We start from the raw sequence: 20,883 nt of genomic DNA, 5'->3' as shown, positions 1-20,883 counted from the left end.
ATGCAGAAAAGGCTCAAAAACCAAATATCTATGTTAATTACAAATTTAGGAGATTTTTATGTAATGGCATGATTTCAACTTTATTTCCGTTTTTTCCATAGTCTGTCTTTAGTACATTTCATTGGAATGTTTTTTTTTCCCAGAATGTCAATAATTAAGTTTATAGTGAAATATAAAACACACTACAGTACATCTTTTCTTTTATCATAAGGGTAGGTTGCGTTTTTCCACATCCTTTTGCTCTTTAGTAGCTGAAAGACTAAAATTCCATCCAGAGGCCGTGTTCAAAATGTTCAGCAGAAATGGATTTTCGCTATGGATTTTGATGCTGCAGCATGTCTGTATTGTGTGGTGCAGATTCCGATGCAGAATTTAATCCCTGCCCCCTTGCCACAGTCAAAATGTGGCATTAAAGCAAATCAGAAACCAGCTTGTTTAAGCTACTCATTTACTGCTGAAGAACATATGTGTAAAGCTTAGTTCATACTCAAACCTCTGTTCTTATTATGCTCCTGAGAAATTTCTTATACTCTGTGCATGATAATGGCAATGAGATGACACTCCGCATGCTCTACCAATATTTACAGTAAAGCTAAGTGTAATGGACAACAGTTTGTGGACCCACAGTACCACAAGTCTGGCTTGGCGCTGGTGTTGGCTGGCACAGGGGGAGTAGATGGCAAAGAAGCTTGATACAGGGGGACAAGCAGAGAATCCATGGTCAGGCCATGTAGAGTTCTTGCAAAATTAAGTTTATGCAACAAGTCAGGACAGGCAGATGGAGAAGTTCAAGAAACAAGCTGATGGATACAACAGGAACATAAATACACAGCATATTCCTTAGCAGAACTCTAGCAAGCTTGAAGTCTTTGCTTGGACATCTTTGTGTGGGAGAGTCTATCCTTTATAGCCCACAGGTGCAGCTAATGGACTTGGGGCAGAAAACACAGTACTTTACCCGTTCCCAATGTGTGCCCTCCTAATACAGCACAGCTTCCGGAAGCAGGTATTGTGAGTGCTCACATGCAGAACCCTCTCCATACAGGGTGTTAACCATTTTAATGCCCTTGGCAGGGATGCATGCCACAATCTTGGATTTGATCGCCTCATCATGAGGTCATCGGGGTCATCTATGCTTGACTCCCAGGCATGTCTTTTAGCCTGGTCTCTGGTTCCCAGTGGCAGACAATTAGAGATCGCTAGCCAAACTGCCATTTACTGCAATACTGCACCTAAACGTTTAAATCCAACCCTTTCCCTAGAACTCCTATAAAAGAATATAAAAACAAAAAAAAATCATATTTGCTGTGTCCCAAAAGGTCTAAAAAGTCATAATAATTTTTTTTTCCTAACCAGCTCCAGCAGGGTTCCATCGGAAGGGGGAGGAGATAGGCCCCTGTTGAGGTTTCTTTTTTTTCCTCTTATTAATGTTGTCTTATAATAAAGTAAAGGGGTGGGGTGGGCTAGGGGTGAAAATTGTATGGCATATTGATTTACTGTGTTGTGATGAACACTGTATAACTGTTATAAGTATTTTATACGTGTATTTTGTGGAAAAAAAAGTCTCTCTACAAACTAGAAAAAAAAAAGAATATAAAACTGTTATTCACTTTGGTGAACCCCGTAGTGGCCCAAATGACCAAACCACCACTTTTTTTCGCAACTCATAAAAATTTCATAAAAATTTAAGATATATTCGCCGTATAAGACTACCCCTTTTCCAATGCATACAAAACACCGGTAAAAATTTAAAAAAAAACAGATTTGAATTTAACATGGTCCTTTTTTTTAATTTAAATTCTTATGACATGCAGGTATATAGCAGGAAAACTGTCGCTCATAAACATAAGGCATACAACAACAACATTACCATTACAGCACAGCCCCCAGTAGTATACAGCACATCCCCCAGTAGTATACAGCACAGCCCCTAGTAGTATACAGCACAGCCCCCAGTAGTATACAGCACAGCCCCCAGTAGTATACAGCACTGCCCCCAGTAGTATACAGCACAGCCCCCAGTAGTATACAGCACAGCCCCCAGTAGTATACAGCACAGCCCTCAGTAGTATACAGCACTGCCCCCAGTAGTATACAGCACTGCCCCCAGTAGTATACAGCACTGCCCCCAGTAGTATACAGCACGGCCCCCAGTAGTATACAGCACGGCCCCCAGTAGTATACAGCACGGCCTCCAGTAGTATACAGCACGGCCCCCAGTAGTATACAGCACTGCCCCAGTAGTATACAGCACTGCCCCCAGTAGTATACAGCACTGCCCCCAGTAGTATACAGCACTGCCCCCAGTAGTATACAGCACGGCCCCCAGTAGTATACAGCACGGCCCCCAGAAGTATACAGCACGGCCCCCAGTAGTATACAGCACGGCCCCCAGTAGTATACAGCACTGCCCCCAGTAGTATACAGCACTGCCCCCAGTAGTATACAGCACTGCCCCCAGTAGTATACAGCACTGCCCCCAGTAGTATACAGCACTGCCCCCAGTAGTATACAGCACTGCCCCCAGTAGTATACAGCACAGCATTAAAAAAATAAATAAACTTATATACTCACCCTCCGGTGGCCCCCGATGTTCGCGCGGCTCGTCTTCAGTGTTCCACGCCGCCATTGATCTTCCCCGGCAGGCGCCTAGTATGACGCGCCGCTGCTGAAGTCATACTAGGCGCCGCCCCGGGGAAAAACATGGCGGCGCCTAGCAGAAGAAAGAAGACGGCGCGGTGAGTATGTCCCATGCGCATCTTTTTGAGGCTGCCGGCAGCTTTGCCGGCAGCCATCGCTGTGAAAACACCCGCGATCGGTGCTAGCACCGATCGCGGGTGTTACCGGTAAGCCTTTGCTGCAATATGCAGCAAAGACTTACCGGCTATGGAGAGGGCTCAGCCCGTGAGCCCTCTCCATGCATCGCGATCCGACCGCGATCGTCTTATACGCCGTCATTACCGGCGTATAAGACGATTACCGGCGTATAAGACGACCCCAGAGAAGACAGAAGATTTTTCTGTCTTCAAAAGTCGTCTTATACGCCGGTATATATAAAAAGGGGATGGAATTTTGAAAGTGAGGAGCAAAAAATTGAAACACAAAAAAGGGCCAGGACACTTTAATGGAAATAGCACAGCTTCTGTTTTTAGAAAGCTTAGCAGGTAGCTCTTTTTACAAATACCATATCATTTTAAATCATTATCATAATCCTTATTATTTAATAATTTTTGAAAAAAAATTAAAAGTAAACTAAAAAAAAAAAGAAAAGAAGGCAGTATACTTCTTAAGTCCCCTCACAAGGGGTGGGCATATGGAAAAAAATCATAACTTATTTAAATGGTGAAGGTGTCATCAGAAACTAACCTTTTTAATAAAGTTTTAAACATGAAAACTTTAACTGCTTTTTAAAAAAATCTTTCAATGTCACTATTTCTATTTAACAAGTAATAATTTTAATAGAGGGAAGTGGGCACAATATTGGGGCTCATGCACATGAACATGAATTTTGTAAGGGAGCTTGCTAGCACGTCCCTATTTGTTTCTATGGGCTCATGGGCGTCACAACCTGTGCACCAGCCAACTGTATGTTAGTATTGTACCAGGCTTACCAATGACACCCGGGCATCAAACAATGGTTCAATGGACCGTTGTCTGCATCCCATGAAACTCCATTTGTCGTGTGCTGGAAGCTTTAGACTAACAGTTACTAATTATGTGAGGGATTTCCTGTAGCAGTCGCCTCATGTAGATCACAGACAGGATTACACCATCATTGCATCCACTTCTTACAATAGATGATGCCACAATTATTTATCAGCGCAAATAGAAGAGATGAGTCCCAGCTCCGCAGTTAAAAATTATAGTTTCCTTTATTTGAACATCTTAAATGCAAAGACATGACTATCTGTACCTAACAGCTGATGCGTTTCGGGCAAAAGAAGTATTACATACCCTTAATCATAGCTAGTGATTAATGGCATGTAATACTTCTTTTGCCCAAAACGCATCAGCTGTTAGGTACAGATAGTCATGTCTTTGCATTTTAAGATGTTCGAATAAACGGAGTTATAATTTTTAACTGCGGCGCTGGGACCCATCTTTTTATGCTGTTGAGTTTTATGGCTTCAGTCCAGGCAGCCTGGGCTCCGAGCACCGAACTTAAATCAATGGGACTCAGCTGAACATTGCAATTGGACGAGCTGTGGAAGATTTACATGGAATAGCAGCTTTTCACTCGCACACATACCTCCATATTTCTCCACCATTAAAGGACACCTGTTATCAGGTCTGTGTCACTTGTTCTGTCACCTCTACCTGTTGGAGCAGCCCACAAGGATCCATTACAGCCTCTATCTAGTCAATTCATACATTGATCATTGTAAAATCATCTTTTCTTTACTATGTAAATGAGGCTGGTCACATGGTCAGAGGCAGTGATGTCACCCCTGTTCTCCTTCCCCTCTCCTCCCCCTGCTCATGTCTGTGCTTTATCTGCTTACATGCTGTGCTCTCCCTCCTAAAACACATGTGTGTTACACAGACATCAGCCACACATGAATCTGACATGTTCTGCTATAACATGGCTGCCTGGAGCTGTTGTATCTCTCCTATACACACACAGGCTGCAGCGGGCGCCAGCACAAGGAAGCACATGGAGGAGCCATTACACCATTGTACCTAACATCATTATATAGGCTGTCAGTCATGTGTATAGGAGTATCTCATACACACAGGCTGCAGGGGGCGCCAGCACCAGGAAGCACATGGAGGAGACATTACACCATTATTCCTCATACCATTATACAGACTGTCAGTCAAGCACTGAGGGTGTGGCTGTGCCTCCCAATCATGAATAAGCCACACAACATGAATATGATAATGACTCATTGGACAACTCACAGGTCATTTGTATACTTAAGTTTACAGGCATGTAGAGGGACAATGAAGGGATAGAGACAATGGGGGACATTTATCACATGCTAGCGCTCATGCACCAGCGTATGATGATATTTGCAGCGGGTTACATCAAGAGGTGCAAGCCTCTTGATGTATCGGGGCAGGAGGCTGTGCCGCATGTAGAAATAAGTGCAGCCGGCAACTCAAAAGTCAGCGGCGGCAGCGAGTGCATCAGCACAGGAACAGTAATGCCCCATGCCGGGCCACTCCCGGACGGCCATGCCCTCCGCTTGTCCGGCCCCGCCCCCCCCTTCACGCCCCTTCACACCCCTTCACACCCCACTGGCATGAAGGTGGCGGATTGTGGCAAATAGTCGCTAATGCTAGCAATAGGCTAGCATTTGCGGTTATTTCAGGGCCTCTGCGCCCTGATGGCACTGCCCCATAATCATGACAGGCCCTGCCCTCTCAGTGATATCAAACTTAGTGCAAGCAACCAACTGCAGCTGAACATTTTGATGATCACATGACCTGCACAGGCAGGGGCAGGACATGTGATGTGGACAGTTGACCACCAGCCCTCCCCTGTCCCGTGTTTGCTCCACTAGGACAAAATCAATGGTTTCATTAAAGGACAGCATTTTAGTGTATGCCTTCAACATTTTTTTGCTAAGGAGAGCTAAATTTTAAATAATAACTAATTACATATTAGGTTATATTTTAATGACTCATTTAAATATGAATTATGTTTATTCCTAGAATACCCCTTTAACTACAGTAGCGTAGATCTCTTTGTGACAGCTTGGCCTTGTGTGTACAGGAATATTTGTTGTTGGCTCTATGTAACCAGTGTCTGAGACATGAAAAGTTTTCTGGTTTTAGTTAATGCATGTATAACTATATCTAAAAAACCCCATTATGACTCATTGGTCTTCTAGGAGATTTTAGTCTGAAAGCAGGCAGCAGATGCTGTACTGTATATAGAGGCATGTGCACTTAGTCTTAATTAGAAATTATAGAGGCAGCCAAAGTTTAATTTAGTTTATTTACAAACCTACTGCCATTTGCCGAAACAAATTATGATGTGGTGACCATTATTGAAAAATAGAACAAGAAAAGAGTCATATTGGAAGTCACTTTAAAATAAGATTTACAGAAACTAATGTTCTTGATCTAGAACTATGGGAAAGTACACAATTAGTTACCCTTAGGTCTGTCAAGGGGGATTGGCTGGTGGTAAAGGGGACTTATCTTGATGTTTGTGCCAAATACAGAGTAGGTTGTATAAACTTAACTGAACACCTAAAGTTCTATAAAATGAATCAATTGAAAAAAAAAGTGAGAATTAACTTGTGGCTAGAGATCCCCAGCATTTATAAGAATGGGAATCTCATGTCCTTCAATGATCTCTAACCATGCCACCTTAGTTAAGAGGAATAAAAATGTGGTGGCGGCAAATCCGTTGAGGGGCTAGCAAGTTTACCCAATGTTTCTGTTATGTGTGTGTAACTGTGGGTGGTAGGGGTACTAGTTAATTTACTATTACTTACATCTATCAAATGTACTGCACCACTGACGTCTTTTGGATCATTTGATTCCAACTATCCATGACTAAAATCCCTTCCAGGACCTTAAAGGAGTTTTCCCACGGAAGAAAATTCTCAAATCTACCACCAAGATCAGGGATTGTAAACCAAGCACACAGGGTGCCCCCTCTGGCAGGATTCACTCTTTTTGGAGCTTCTTATGCCCTTGTTTTTACATAATAGGTTTCAAAAATTATGTAAGTGTGTCTGATCAACTTCAGGCTCAATTAACAGCTATAGCTATGGCATTTAAAGCTTAGGCCAGAGGGGGCACACACCAGCATGTAAGTGCACTTGGTTTACAATCCTTGATTCTTGTGGTAGATGTCCTTTAATCATGTATTTATGAATGCTATTACAAGAACCTGGAAGGTAGGTTGATCATGAAAAGCTACATGAACATGAACCTCCATTTACGGTCATTTTATGGACAGTGACGGCAGCTGATGAGGCAAAAGTCATTTTTTGACGAGGGGCTTTACTTTACATATCAATAAAGTGGTGTAGAACTTCTAATATATGAATATTGGTAAATTACCTGATATTATGCCACACGTACACACATATTACAAAAAAATTAAGTAATGTGGTCAACCCCTTTAAGACTGATATAGCAGTCAAGTAATGTTTAGAATACCTAGTATGTTGGTAGTCACTGGACAGTACATCCTTGTGGATAGTTTCGATGCATTATTGTGTGCTTTTCTACAGATTATCATTTGTCATATTTGAATTTTTCTTTCAGACAAGGTGATATCACATTGCCACCTTATTACCAGCCAGAAGAAGATGATGAAATGCCATTTATTTGTTCATTATCTGGGGACAATGGAATCATGGGGTGTCATGAGATCCCACCCCTTAGAGATCGGGGACATGAATGCTGCTTGGATAAAGAGGACTATTATTACTACAATTCCATCCGTCAGGAGTTCAATGTCAGCGGCATGTGTGTCAACTGGAACCAATACTACAATGTTTGTCGCACCAGCAACACCAATCCACATAAGGGTGCCATTAATTTTGATAACATTGGTTATGCTTGGATTGTCATATTCCAGGTGGAGTCTTTTAACCAATAATTTAAGTGATAATAATGCACAGTAAATAAATAATGAAAATGATTAATACTTGAAATTTTAAAATTAAATATTGGTGTATTCACTACTGTTTTCTCTCTTCTAGGTCATTACGTTAGAGGGCTGGGTAGAGATCATGTATTATGTCATGGATGCACACTCCTTCTACAACTTTATCTACTTCATTCTCCTGATCATAGTAAGTAAAACAGAGTTTACTGTATAAAACACTACGGTCCGTAAGATACTACGTCATTGTCCAGCATCATAGTCATCTATAAATCTTTTGGTGATTGACTCCCCTTGTGACTACAGTCCCGTAAGGTTTTTATGCTTTCAGATATTTTTGGGTATTTTGGGTTCTCTATGTCAATCTACAATCCAGCAATAATATATACATTTTTCACACAAAGGTATGATCACACGGCTCTCCAGTGGTAAAATTTAACACTGTCTACATCTTTCTATGGTAGGGCTAGTACTAGTAGGCTTCCTTTAGAGGGAATCTGTCAACAGCATTTACCAGTAAACTAACAACACCCCAGGTAGGGTATGGAAAAACCTTTCCTAGTATACCCTTTTCAAAAGTGTTCAATTTCCTACACAAAATAAGTTCTATACACTGATTCTCTCTCATTCCTCTCATTGTGACTCATTTCAAGCAAAATGAGACTCATTTCAGCTAATTCGTATATTACTTTGGAGGTGATTATTTTTTAGATTAATTTTTTTTTTACATAGGCAATGGCATGTACACTCACCGGCCACTTTATTAGGTACACCATGCTAGTAACAGGTTGGACCCCCTTTTGCCTTCAGAACTGCTTCAATTCTTCGTGGCATAGATTCAACAAGGTGCTGGAAGCATTCCTCAGAGATTTTGGTCCATATTGACATGATGGCATCACACAGTTGCCGCAGATTTGTCGGCTGCACATCCATGATGATCCACCACATCCCAAAGATGCTCTATTGGATTGAGATCTGGTGACTGTGGAGGCCATTTGAGTACAGTGAACTTATTGTCATGTTCAAGAAACCAGTCTGAGATGATTCCAGCTTTATGACATGGCGCATTATCCTGCTGAAAGTAGCCATCAGATGTTGGGTACATTGTGGTCATAAAGGGATGGACATGGTCAGCAACAATACTCAGGTAGGCTGTGGCTTTGCAACGATGCTCAATTGGTACCAAGGGACCCAAAGAGTGCCAAGAAAATATTCCCCACACCATGACACCACCACCACCAGCCTGAACCGTTGATACAAGGCAGGATGGATCCATGCTTTCATGTTGTTGACGCCAAATTCTGACCCTACCATCCGAATGTCGCAGCAGAAATCGAGACTCATCAGACCAGGCAACGTTTTTCCAATCTTCTACTGTCCAATTTCGATGAGCTTGTGCAAATTGTAGCCTCAGTTTCCTGTTCTTAGCTGAAAGGAGTGGCACCCGGTGTGGTCTTCTGCTGCTGTAGCCCATCTGCCTCAAAGTTCGACGTACTGTGCGTTCAGAGATGCTCTTCTGCTTACCTTGGTTGTAACGGGTGGCGATTTGAGTCACTGTTGCCTTTCTATCAGCTGGAACCAGTCTGCCCATTCTCCTCTGACCTCTGGCATCAACAAGGCATTTCCGCCCACAGAACTGCCGCTCACTGGATGTTTTTTCTTTTTCGGACCATTCTCTGTAAACCCTAGAGATGGTTGTGCGTGAAAATCCCAGTAGATCAGCAGTTTCTGAAATACTCAGACCAGCCCTTCTGGCACCAACAACCATGCCACGTTCAAAGGCCTCAAATCACCTTTCTTCCTCATACTGATGCTTGGTTTGAACTGCAGGAGATTGTCTTGACCATGTCTACATGCCTAAATGCACTGAGTTGCCGCCATGTGATTGGCTGAAATTAGAAATTAAGTGTTAACGAGCAGTTGGACAGGTGTACCTAATAAAGTGGCCAGTGAGTGTATATAGTATTACATACTGTACTTGAGGGTTCTCTTTAAAGCCTCATACACATGACTATGTGCAGAGGCTGTGAGTCTTTGCACAAACTAGCTCATGGGCATGTTCATGGTGCAGTAGGACACTGTGAACTAACCAATCGACCACACCACAAATTATAGAGCAGATTCAATTCCATCCCGGATCTGCGGTGCTTTAGGTCATTTTCTATAGACATGTTGCCTGATGTCATATGGGCTACAAGCAACTGCATATGATCTGTTGCTTAAAGAAAATCTACCATCAAAATCCATGCATGGGATGAGAGCTATTCTCCAGAAGAGATTTCAACTTACACAGTGGGGGTCATTTACTAAGGGCCCGAATCGCTATTTTTCGTTGAGTTTCCCAAATACTACCGATTTGCGCCGTTTTTCCCAGAATTGCCCCGGGTTTTTGGCGCACGCAATTGGATTGTGGTGCATCGGCGCCGGCATGCATGCAACGTAAATGGGGGTGCGTGGCCGTCAGATTCGGAAAAAACACGGTATTTAATTTAAAAAATGTGTCGCTTGACACGCGCTTACATGCACCCAGGATATGATGGTAAACTCCGGCGGACCTCGGCGCAGCAGCAACACCTGGTGGACATCGGGCGCACTACCTTAGTGAATCACCAGAAGACCCGAATCCTTGACGGAGAACGCGCCGCTGGATCGCAACAGGGCCGGGTAAGTAAATGTGCCCCAGTGTCCTCCTCACAGCTACCACTTGCACTGTGTCATGAGGACCCCCCAGGATCCAGATGGCTTTTTTTTATCAGTTTGTCCAGTCTGCTCCTTTCCTCTCCCTAGCAGAGATGCTGCATCCCCAAAAGGCTACACCAAAGAATATGGCTGATATTACTACAGAGCTGAAGAAGGTCTTCAGGAGTGCCCCCTGCACTCCGAATGCCTCCTCCGCAGTTATAGCCTGCTCTCACCCTTCCTGCATCTATCGAGGTTTTATTGTGGTTGTGCCTGGAGTAAGATACTAAACATAAAATATCATTGACTGGGTACTTGTGAAATATTTATGTGTTTTTCATTGGATTACTGCAGAAGTAGAGTCCCTACAGAAATACTGTATGTAACATCTAACCTTCGCTGTGTATATACTGCTCGTTTCCCCTAGAAACTGGACTTGGAGGTGATAGATATAGCGTAAATAGCAGTCAGCAACTACGCAATAATATCCAGCTGAGGAAATGAAATCTCTCTAAATTCACCCAAAAGCCTGTAAATGTTGTTTACCGATTCCCATAAAAGATGCTTTCAAATGTTACATTGTAAAACAAAAGAAATCTAAACATAGCAGTGGGTGTAATGAGGAGCTTTTCCTGACCTACTGTGATTCCACATGCTGTGTGTTTCTGCAGAGGCGAACATCACTATCTTGTAACTGTTTTAGTTACCTGCTATTTAGCTTCCTAACAGTTTGACTCTGCACCAAACAGACCCACACTAATGAGCCCGAGAGAGGTCAAACAGCTGACACTCAGCGGAATAGTGTGGCGTGTGGTTACATTCTACAAACACTGAAATGGAGCTTGAGAAGGGGTGTATGGAGGAGCACAATTCTTGTCTTATAGTAAACCTATAAATACGGAATGTACAATAGCATTCTGCATCCAGATGCAATAACTACTCTTCAGCTGCTGCAGGCCGTTATTCCATGTAAAAAAAGGATTGCAATGGTTGGCGAAATACATGCAGTTTACTGGGGTTGTCCTTGAATTGTGATTGATGGCCATCAATGTCTGATCGTGGAGTCTGACAGTCTAGGCTATAGGTAAAATTTCAGACCTCTTAAGGGAGCATGGGACCAACTGTTTCCAGTAGCCTGCCCCATGTTTTAATGGATTGAACAGCTAATCAATGTGGAGAAGCAGGTGTAGGCCATCAATCATAACACCCTGCACACCATTTAACACTCTATCTATGTATCTAGCTAAAATGAGAATAATAATAAAATAATTAATTTAAGCTTCTTCAGATTGATGTCCCAGATGCATTGCATGCATTGCTGATAGGAGATGAATGTCTAATGGCTCGGACCCCCTGTTAGAACCCACTATAGTCCTAGCAATAGGAACCTATGCTCAAAAATTATATGAAACCAATAAGAGACATGACACTCACTTTTAATTGTACAATCTGAACCCCATCAAGTTATGCCGTTACATAAGCCCTATATTTTTTCTCTTGAAACATCATGTCGTGATTGATGCACTTTTCACTTTATTACGGTCATGCTGTTTTATTGCCAGCATCATTTGCATATTATATACATTACACAATCAGGTATCCTCCTTTGACTGACCACTGTAGTTCTACAAATCTGATTATATGGCATTCCCTGCTCTCGATTGTTTATTAATACTTACCTGTAATCCCCTTCCTTTATATTGCGGCTGCGCTGAATTATTTCTAGTCCGACGTCTTGCGGAGGCACTGAGCATGCGCATCCTATTCCCGATGCTGCAGCCGAGATCTCGCGATACTTCGGACTTCCGTGATATGTCACGGTGTCTCGCGATCCTTGCCTTCCAGCCCGCTCTCTCCAAACTGCCCACATCGCTTGGGCACACATGTGTATACAATTATAATTCATGTTTCTGCTTATTGGTGGATTCCCATATATAATCTCACCCAGTTCTACTCTAGACACTCACCTTGAGAAAGCTACTTGCGAAACACGTTTCGGGGTGTACAGCGTGTGCCTGCTTTACTGGTATATGTAACTATGCTTCAGTGCTAGCTCCATATGAGGTTTAACGTTTCCCCTTTAGTTATGGGATCTCCATTTTGGCTCTGATTTACACCATAATCTATGTACAAGGTCTGATTTCCTCAATTAGTTTATGACTTTATGATCATTTGGCACTCTCTGTTTTTATACTTTTATTGCTGTTTTTGTATTGCTGTTTATTTGTTAATATAATAAAATTTATCTGTCTGGCACTTACTTGACTTAAATTTTTTTGTATTCTATTCAAAATTTTGGTTGTATTGTATGTAAACAGCGGGGGGTGATCTGTGACAAGAAATCCTATGCCAACACCCCTCGCTTTATGATTGTTTTGGTTTTGCCACTATAGTCCTAGCAATAGGAACCTATGCTCAAAAATTATATGAAACCAATAAGAGACATGAGACTCACTTGTAATAAACAATCTGAACCCCATCAAGTTATGCCGTTACATAAGCCCTATATTTTTTCTCTTGTAACATCATGTCGGCATTCAATGCTACCAACAGTGTTTGACTAGCCCACCAGAGAACCAGAGGATCCTCCAGTGGGCCCAGACTCTAGCCCAATACACGACCCTAGAGGTCTGGCAGAAGAAATCTAAATTTGAAGGGTACAAGGGTTTATTTTTTAGGGTTGATGAGCGTTGGGCCCCCAGAATAATTTTATCTGTTGGGCCCAAGGAACACCAGTCCGGCACTGGATACCAATGACTATGGGGCTTGGAGAAATTTTTCCACATGATGATCAGATCATGAATGTACTTTTTAAAGCCACTTTCAGTGTTCTCTCTCTATACCCTGCTTCAGTGCAATCATGCAAGGAAGAGAAATGAGAGGTCTTTAGACTTTTACTCTAAAATTCAGTCTTGGTCCCAGTGATAAATGTCTGACAAAGTGCACTGCATTTTGTGTATCATGATTCATGATTATGTTCTCAGAACTGCTAGAGTGACTATAGTAGACCTCTATGTTACATAGTACTGTTCCTTTATGTGGTACAAGAATTTTTTTCAGATTGAATATCGGCAATGGAGTAAGCCAGCATATTATAATATTGTCCAATTAGAACTCCCAATTTCAGAATGTGCAGGGAAAACATTACCTTTTGACAAAAACCGATGAAATTCACAACTATGTTATGGCTTCCATTATATCCTCAGTTTTTTCGAAATTAGTAATATACTTAGATACTTTCTACATATCTATTACAATAACAGATTCTTGACTTTCTGCTTACTTCTGCTTACTTCTATTATTATCAATTAGTCTTCCAGGTCTTTATTTTTGTTTGTATTTCATTATTTAATAAAAAATCATTGGGGTATATTAAGTTTTACCATATTTGTACAATTTCTGGTATTTTCTTTATCATATGTTGTAACTAGTATTTACCTAGAAAGTGGACAGTGACTTATGTAGTCTCATGACCAAAGAAGAAAACCACAAATTATACTAAGATAGTGATAAAGATTTTCTAAATTATTAACCTCAAAAAAATACTTGATAACAAAGAGTTAGGACCAACTACTATGATTGTCTACATGAATATCTGAATATGCATCTTGTTGAGTATAGTAATACTGTTTTGCTTTTTTCCGCAGGTTGGATCATTTTTCATGATCAATTTGTGCCTAGTTGTTATAGCCACTCAGTTCTCAGAGACCAAGCAAAGAGAGCACCAGCTGATGCAGGAGCAGAGGGCTTTGTACTTATCCTCTAGCACAGTCGCTAGTTATGCCGAGCCTGGGGATTGTTATGAAGAGATCTTTCAATATGTCTGCCACATTCTTCGAAAGGCCAAGCGTCGTACAATCGGGCTTTACACCAGCCTTCAAAGCCGGAGACAGAGTCGAATGGAGCTCAACAACACAAAGCTGGGTATCAACGGAAAAGAACAGCACCAGTTGTGTAAGAATCTCATGGGAAAAGCAGGAGAAATGGACACACTCTTTCTAAAGGCAACTTTGCTACTAAAGGCAATGCCTAAATCTAAAAATGCAGATTAAAGGAATTCTGAGCCTTGACTATTGATGTCTCATCCTTAAAAATGTTTGCTATAATATCAGAGATCCAACTCCAGTGCAACCACATTGATCAGATGATCATCATGGATGCCAGGGGATGGGTCTACTAAAATACTGACGTATTCTAAAGTCATCAATGTAAAATTCTCAGAAAACTCCTTTAAAAAAGTTTTGAGCAATAATATAAATACAAGTGTGTCCTTCCTTACCTTTTCTCTTGGCTCACCATATCCTGAGATGGCCAGCTTCTTTTAAAAAATGGTTCCAAATAATAACCGTCCCTTTTGTGTTTATGTCTGGCTGCATAGTTGATCTGTAGTGAGTCAAAGTTTTTTCTAGTGTGTTGTGAAATGATATTGAATTTATTTTGTGATAAAGTCAATTCATAAAGAAAGCGTAGTAAATTGAACCGGTTAATGAATTCATGGCGATCTAGCCACAGGCTGTATAAAAAAACAGATAGGCATTATAGCTTCTCATTATAGTTATGTCTACCTTTCAAAAGCTTCTATGCTTAAGAGCAGTTATGGGGGTGGTTCATCACAACTCCAAAACACCGATAGTAACATGCATTTTTTTTCCAAATTCTGCATGTCCGTAATTGTGCAATTTTCCACAATTTGTAAAAATACACACGTCATTTCAATTGGAGCTGTGATAAATCCCTTTACACCGAATTAAAAATTGTGCAAAAAAACGCTCATAACTTGTGATGAATCCCCTTATAGTTTTAGAATAGCTGTGCACTCCATACTCTCCCTACCAGGTGCTGCTGGATTGATAGGTCTCCCATTATGAACAAATGGAAAAAGAGTTGTAACTTGAACAAACAGACATACCCTTGACTTGCCTCTGATGCCAAGTGACCAGAAGCCTAAATTCATGTATACTGTACACGTGATGTCTAGCTATGTTTGAATGGACAGCACTTGACCACTGAGGACAGGGATTGGCGCATTGGAGCACATTAAAACATAGCAACACTTTTGTTTTGTTTATTTAAAAGCTGTCCCCTGTGAGAAATTTTTCTCTGATTCTAAGAATACCCCTTTCACTAAATATGAGGTAAGTGTTTCCTTAAGGCACAATGCTTTGTGTTTAGTTGTTGCTTCTCATGATTCTGCATATCACACCAGCCCAGTGCCATTCAGGATATTTGGTACTGCTCTCGTAACACACAATCTGTGGCCCCAGCAGTTGTTTTTTTTCATGAACAGCGTGTGACTGCCATGGCCAGAGATTCTGGGTAATATACACATATGCTTTCCAAGGTGGGAAATGGAAAACAATGCCTCATGTTGCTACCTTGAAAGCCCCCTTAACTCCAAGCATGGCTTACAAGAAGCCTAATAACATGATGTGGGATCAGTCCATACCAGTATATCTATTCCATGAGAAACAGACTCCCAACTGTAGACAGCAATGTTTCGACCTGTTTGGGTCTCCTCAGTACAGCGTAGGTAGCTGATTTGGGTGAGTGAGAGGCTTCTGACTAGGGTCAGGGAGTAAGAGTTCTCCTTATGGGGAGATGACCAATTTTGGAATTCGCTGGTGGAGTATCAATGGCTATAAGTCTCCACACGCCTATAAGGCGGCCTTAACTGTCAAACTCTCCATAAGGAGAACTCTTACCTCAAGGCCAGAGATTGGCATATACAATGAACATGACATCAGCAGACAGAATATGATATGTAAGCAGAGAGAACCCCCATTACAGCTATTGGGCCTCTCCTGACAGGTGATTATGGATTTTGTTTCTAATTTAATTCTAAGCTTGTCTCTTTATGATTTTTTTTTTTTGACATACTCTTTGAACTAAATTTGAGTTAAGCATCTCCTTTGGGCACAGCACTGTGCATTTTGTTGTGGCTGTAGCACAGCATTGCTCATTGCTATGGAAGTAAATTGTCCAAATCTGCTACCGTATAGCCATCAACTTTACATTCCACAAGAAGACAGATTTTGAAGTATATATATCTCATCTGCAGAACCTTATAACACACACACTCTGTCTGCTGCAGAACCACTTAAAAAAGGAACCCATATGAATTTAGCCTTTAACTCCTAAATCCATATTTTGATATTGCCAAATAAATCTTCACACTTAAAGGCTTTAATACCCTGTAATGTTTTCAATCATAAATGCTAGCACGGCTAGCTAGAGGACCCTTCACCACTGCCATCAACTTCAACTCTGCATCTTTAATATTCAACTGATCTGGTGTAATTGATATTTTTTCTCTTGGCCCACTACTCCCTAGCAATTTGTGCTCTTAGTTTTGGCACCCAAATTATAGTCATGTGAGTGGGTACTGGGCAGCTGGCATATCCTAACAAATTGGGGCACATTTACTTACTCGGCTGATGGAGTTCACCCAAAGTGCATTGTCCAACGAGAATGCACTGTGCCACAATTCACTAAGATTGTGTGCCTGATTTCCTGCATGTGTCGCTTCCCCAAAAACATCGGCCGGAGATCACCTTCTTCTTCCCGGTGTATGTAAGTAGATTGGTTGCGATACAATTTGAATATTAAATCCCAAGCTTAGTCCGACGGCCCGCCCCGATTTCTGAAATCTCATGAAAGCCGGCGCCACTGCGCCAAAATCCGATCGCGTGTGACACAATCCCCATCTAAATAGCTGTCACAGCGCCAGGAATCCTGAAAATTTCCAAAATCATCACTTATTAAAAAATATAAAAAATTGGAGTTGTTGGAGCTTGTGAAAGGTCTTCTTTAAGAGATAAAACACAAAGAAATTAAAAGGGCTTCCCGGGACTGAGCAGTGTGTCTATATAAATGCTTCTATACTCGAAAACTATTATTTTGAAAAGGCACAAAAGCTTCTATCTTTCACCAATGGTATATAACTCAACTAGTTTCAGAGGCTCAGCAGGACTGTAGTTTCACCAACAAGCAGCTGAAGCTACAATTCTTAGCTGCTTATTCTTATTCTTATCCTGCTGCTTCTCCTTGCTGTATTTTTCAGAGACTAAATGTTGGCTTGGTTTATTACGTAGAAAGTGAAATGCCATGTAGAATGAAGGAAAATAACATGAAATAACATTGTTTGGACCCCTTAGATGCTGACTTTTTCTTTTCCACTGCTCTTATTTCCAACAATATAAATGTGGGGTACCAAGAGTTCTCATGCACCATGAGGACAAACACAGACCACTAGGCTTCTCAACCATGTGATGAATTAAGAAATATTGCAGTATAATGTACAGGCAGTCCCCGGGTTACATACAAGATAGGGTCTATAGGTTTGTTCTTAAGTTGAATTTGTATGTAAGTCAGAACTGTATATTTCATAATTGTAGCCCCAGCCAGATTGTTTTTTGTCTCAGTGACAATTGGATTGTCATATGAACCAGGATTAACAATACAGCTTCATTGCAGACACCTTTAATAACTGTAAGAGCTGTTTATTGTAGCCTAGGGCTACAGTACAGTAAATTACTAATATCCAGTTGACTGTTTGTAACTAGGTGTTGTCTGTAAGTCGGGTGTTCCTAAGTAGGGGACTGCCTGTACAAGGGATTTCATTTCCCCTTTTGGGGCTAGTGAAATAATCAGTATTATGACATCTGTAAATGCCAAAAAAGAGAACCAGAGGAACAGTAGATTCAATTGTATAAAATAAAATAATCTTTATTGAAAATACAAAATTACAGCATATATAATCCCCAAGTGGGAAAAATTGTAAATATCATATAAAGGGGACACAAGTAGCCCCAGATGGAAAGAGGGCAATACAGGAGACCAGTGGCCACCCCCGTGAGTCCAAGGTCTAAATCATATAGTGAAAAGTACATATAATATAGTCATAATATTAGAGTTAAATACACTTGGGCAAAAAGTGGCAGTAGTGCAGTAAAGGATAATTACACCATACACAACACTGAAGGTACCATTCAGTGCTGGTAAAAGAACATCACAGTACTATTGCACACTTACCCGAAAACATAATGGATGGACACTGGACACTTCAGGGGAAAGCCAAAGGATACACCCCAACGCGCGTTTCGCACGAATGCTTCGTGAAGTAAGGTGAACTCCAGCAGACCTAAGCGGGGAACGACACATGTAGGATATGGGGTGCAGGATCTACGTGAATCACGGCACAGTGTATCATCGTCGGACAGTCTGGATTGGGGATCGCAACTCGGACGGGTAAGTAAATGTGCCCCAGTACTGACGTGTCTCTACCTGTGCTGCTCTGGTAATCAATTGTTATGTGTGTCTTAAAGACACATTGATATTCCCTCCCTCCTGGTGGACCTGTGATCTGCTGGCTGGCAAAAGCAGGTTCCCTCCAGCTTTGTATCCAGTTGCGGTCACACCCCCTGTGACTGCGATCATTACGCCCCTGTCTGTTATGGGTTAACGGAATAATAACAGTAAAAGACATTTTGCCATCATTTCTGGAACTGTCTAGTTCTTTTATGCTATAAACAGAGATGTTACTAAAAAGGTCCCGTGCTAAAATGAATTATTGCAACAAGGTTTCCAAATGTTCAGTAGTCTCCAAATGCCATTAAATGTGATAGGATGAACTTCAAGGTACATTCCCTTGTCAGGTCCAACATTATCATCTATTAATTCTAATCAGAACATTAGGAGATAAAATGATAAACACACAAAGGTATCAAACTTCGCTGACAAAAAGGGCAGCACCGAGAGGGAACAGTTCAGTAAGAAGCACATTAATTCTGCTGCCTGCCGCAACACTGGAAGATACTTCCAATTCTACTGCTGATTATTATTTTATCATATTATTATGTTTCAGTGTATTACATTTACATTTTAGAATATTTCAAATAAGAGTTTTGTCAAAAACTTTAGAAGAACAGAACTCAAAAATAAAAAAGAACTAGCTATTTCATTACAACTGGCTGTGTTATTTTAAAAACACTGCAATTTTATTTGAAACCCCCTATAATGAAGATCTACCCTAAAAATCAAGCATTATAAACCAGGGGCATTTACTTCCAGGCACTGTGACTGTGGAAATCTTCTTTTATTTGATATCCAGGCTATCCTTCCTTTTAAATCAACTTTTAAAATTTTGCTAATGTGCTAAAGATTCACAGACTTACAGTGTTACATCCCCCTTCCATTTTTTGCTGAAACTTCCTCTGTTTTTCTAAAATCAACATTTAAAATGATGAGCCAATGAGGCTGTGAGGGGTATTATCATAGCCTCTCCGTGCTGTAGCTTTGAAGGCTGTTACCCCTACCCCCTCAGCACTAACCCCCTCCTCTGCCTGATGTTATCTCACTGCAGGAGAGGAAGTTTCAGCACACAGTGGAAGGGGGATGTAACACTGTAAGACTGTGAATCTTCAGCACATAGGGGCATGTGTAACACCCCAGGCCTACAGGCTCATGAGCATAATTTTAAAAGTTGAAATAGAAGAAAGGAGGCCATGGATAACAAATATAAGATGATCACCAGAGTCACAGTGGCTGGATCTATGCGTAAATTCCTGGTTTATCGTGTTTGAATTTGATGGTAAATTTAATTTTATTGCTAATGTGTGTTTTAATTCTTAGACTTCATTGAGTTGAGCTTGTTGCACATATTAACAACACCTCAAGTTCAGAGGTAGCATTTGTGAGAGCAGCATTCTTTTAAATTTTGGGGGAGCAATGTAGTATTTGTATTCTACTAAAAAGTTGCAATTTTATTAGATTGCTTGTTTGAATAAAAATTTATGATCAGGACTGTGATTTGGAGGGGGTCATGACCAACAACCTTCTAATTTTTCAGGTTTAACCCCTTAGTGATCAGGCCTTTTTTGTTATTGAGTTTTCTTTTTTCCTCCCCACCTTCAAAAACATTTTTTTATTTTTCCATGTAGAGAGCTGTGTGATGGCTTGTCTTCTGCATAACAAATTGCACTTCATAGTGACGGTATTCAATATTCCACGCTGTGTACTGGGAAGCGGGAAAAAATTCCAAGTGCAGTGAAATTGGTGAAAATAGCAAAAGCGTACCATTTTCTTGTGAGCTTGGATTTTACAGCTTTCACTGTGCACCCCAAATAACATGTCTCCTTTATTCTTTGGGTCAGTGTGATCACGGGGATACCAAATCTATATAGGTTTTATAATGTTTTCATACATTTACAATAATTGAGATCTGTACAAAAAAAATTATTCATTTTGCCATCTTCTGGCGCTAATAACTTTTTAATATTTCGGTGTACAGAGCTGTATGATGTGGTGTCCTTTTTTGCAAGATGAGATGGGATTTTCAATGCTACCATTTTTAGTACCATACGACCTTTTGATGACATTTATTATATATTGCAAAATGGCGAAAAAGTGTCATTTCCAACTTTGGCCGCTATTTTCTAGTACGGGGTTAAACGCCAGGAATAACCATTATTATATTTTGATAGATCAGACATTTTGTTTATGATTTTAACAGTTTATTTATATCAGTTCTACGGAAAGGGAAGTGATTATAATTTTTAGGGGTTTTTAAAATATTTTTTCAAAACTTTTTTTTTATTTTTTTACTATTTTTCAGACCCTCTAGGGTTCTTTAA

General features: G+C 40.8%; 1 protein-coding gene and 1 long non-coding RNA gene across 3 annotated transcripts in view; one reads left to right on the top strand and one right to left on the bottom strand.

Annotated features, from left to right (window-relative positions):
- The window catches only part of CACNA1I (calcium voltage-gated channel subunit alpha1 I), a 510,641-nt gene that overhangs the window by 330,664 nt on the left and 159,094 nt on the right, over nt 1-20,883 (top strand). For both annotated transcript variants that reach the window (XM_072127725.1, XM_072127724.1), the window contains exons 7-9: nt 7,231-7,546; nt 7,671-7,763; nt 13,900-14,206. In XM_072127725.1, the coding sequence (XP_071983826.1) occupies nt 7,231-7,546; nt 7,671-7,763; nt 13,900-14,206 (716 nt within the window). The remainder of the gene's footprint in view (nt 1-7,230; nt 7,547-7,670; nt 7,764-13,899; nt 14,207-20,883) is intronic.
- Nucleotides 1-20,883, bottom strand: part of LOC140104260 (uncharacterized) — a 28,063-nt gene that overhangs the window by 4,276 nt on the left and 2,904 nt on the right. The window lies entirely within an intron of this gene.

Source organism: Engystomops pustulosus, chromosome 10 (assembly GCF_040894005.1).
Source record: "Engystomops pustulosus chromosome 10, aEngPut4.maternal, whole genome shotgun sequence".
Lineage (NCBI taxonomy): Eukaryota > Metazoa > Chordata > Amphibia > Anura > Leptodactylidae > Engystomops > Engystomops pustulosus.
The sequence above is the reverse complement of the archived record's forward strand: the minus strand, read 5'-3'. Positions and strand labels throughout refer to the sequence as shown.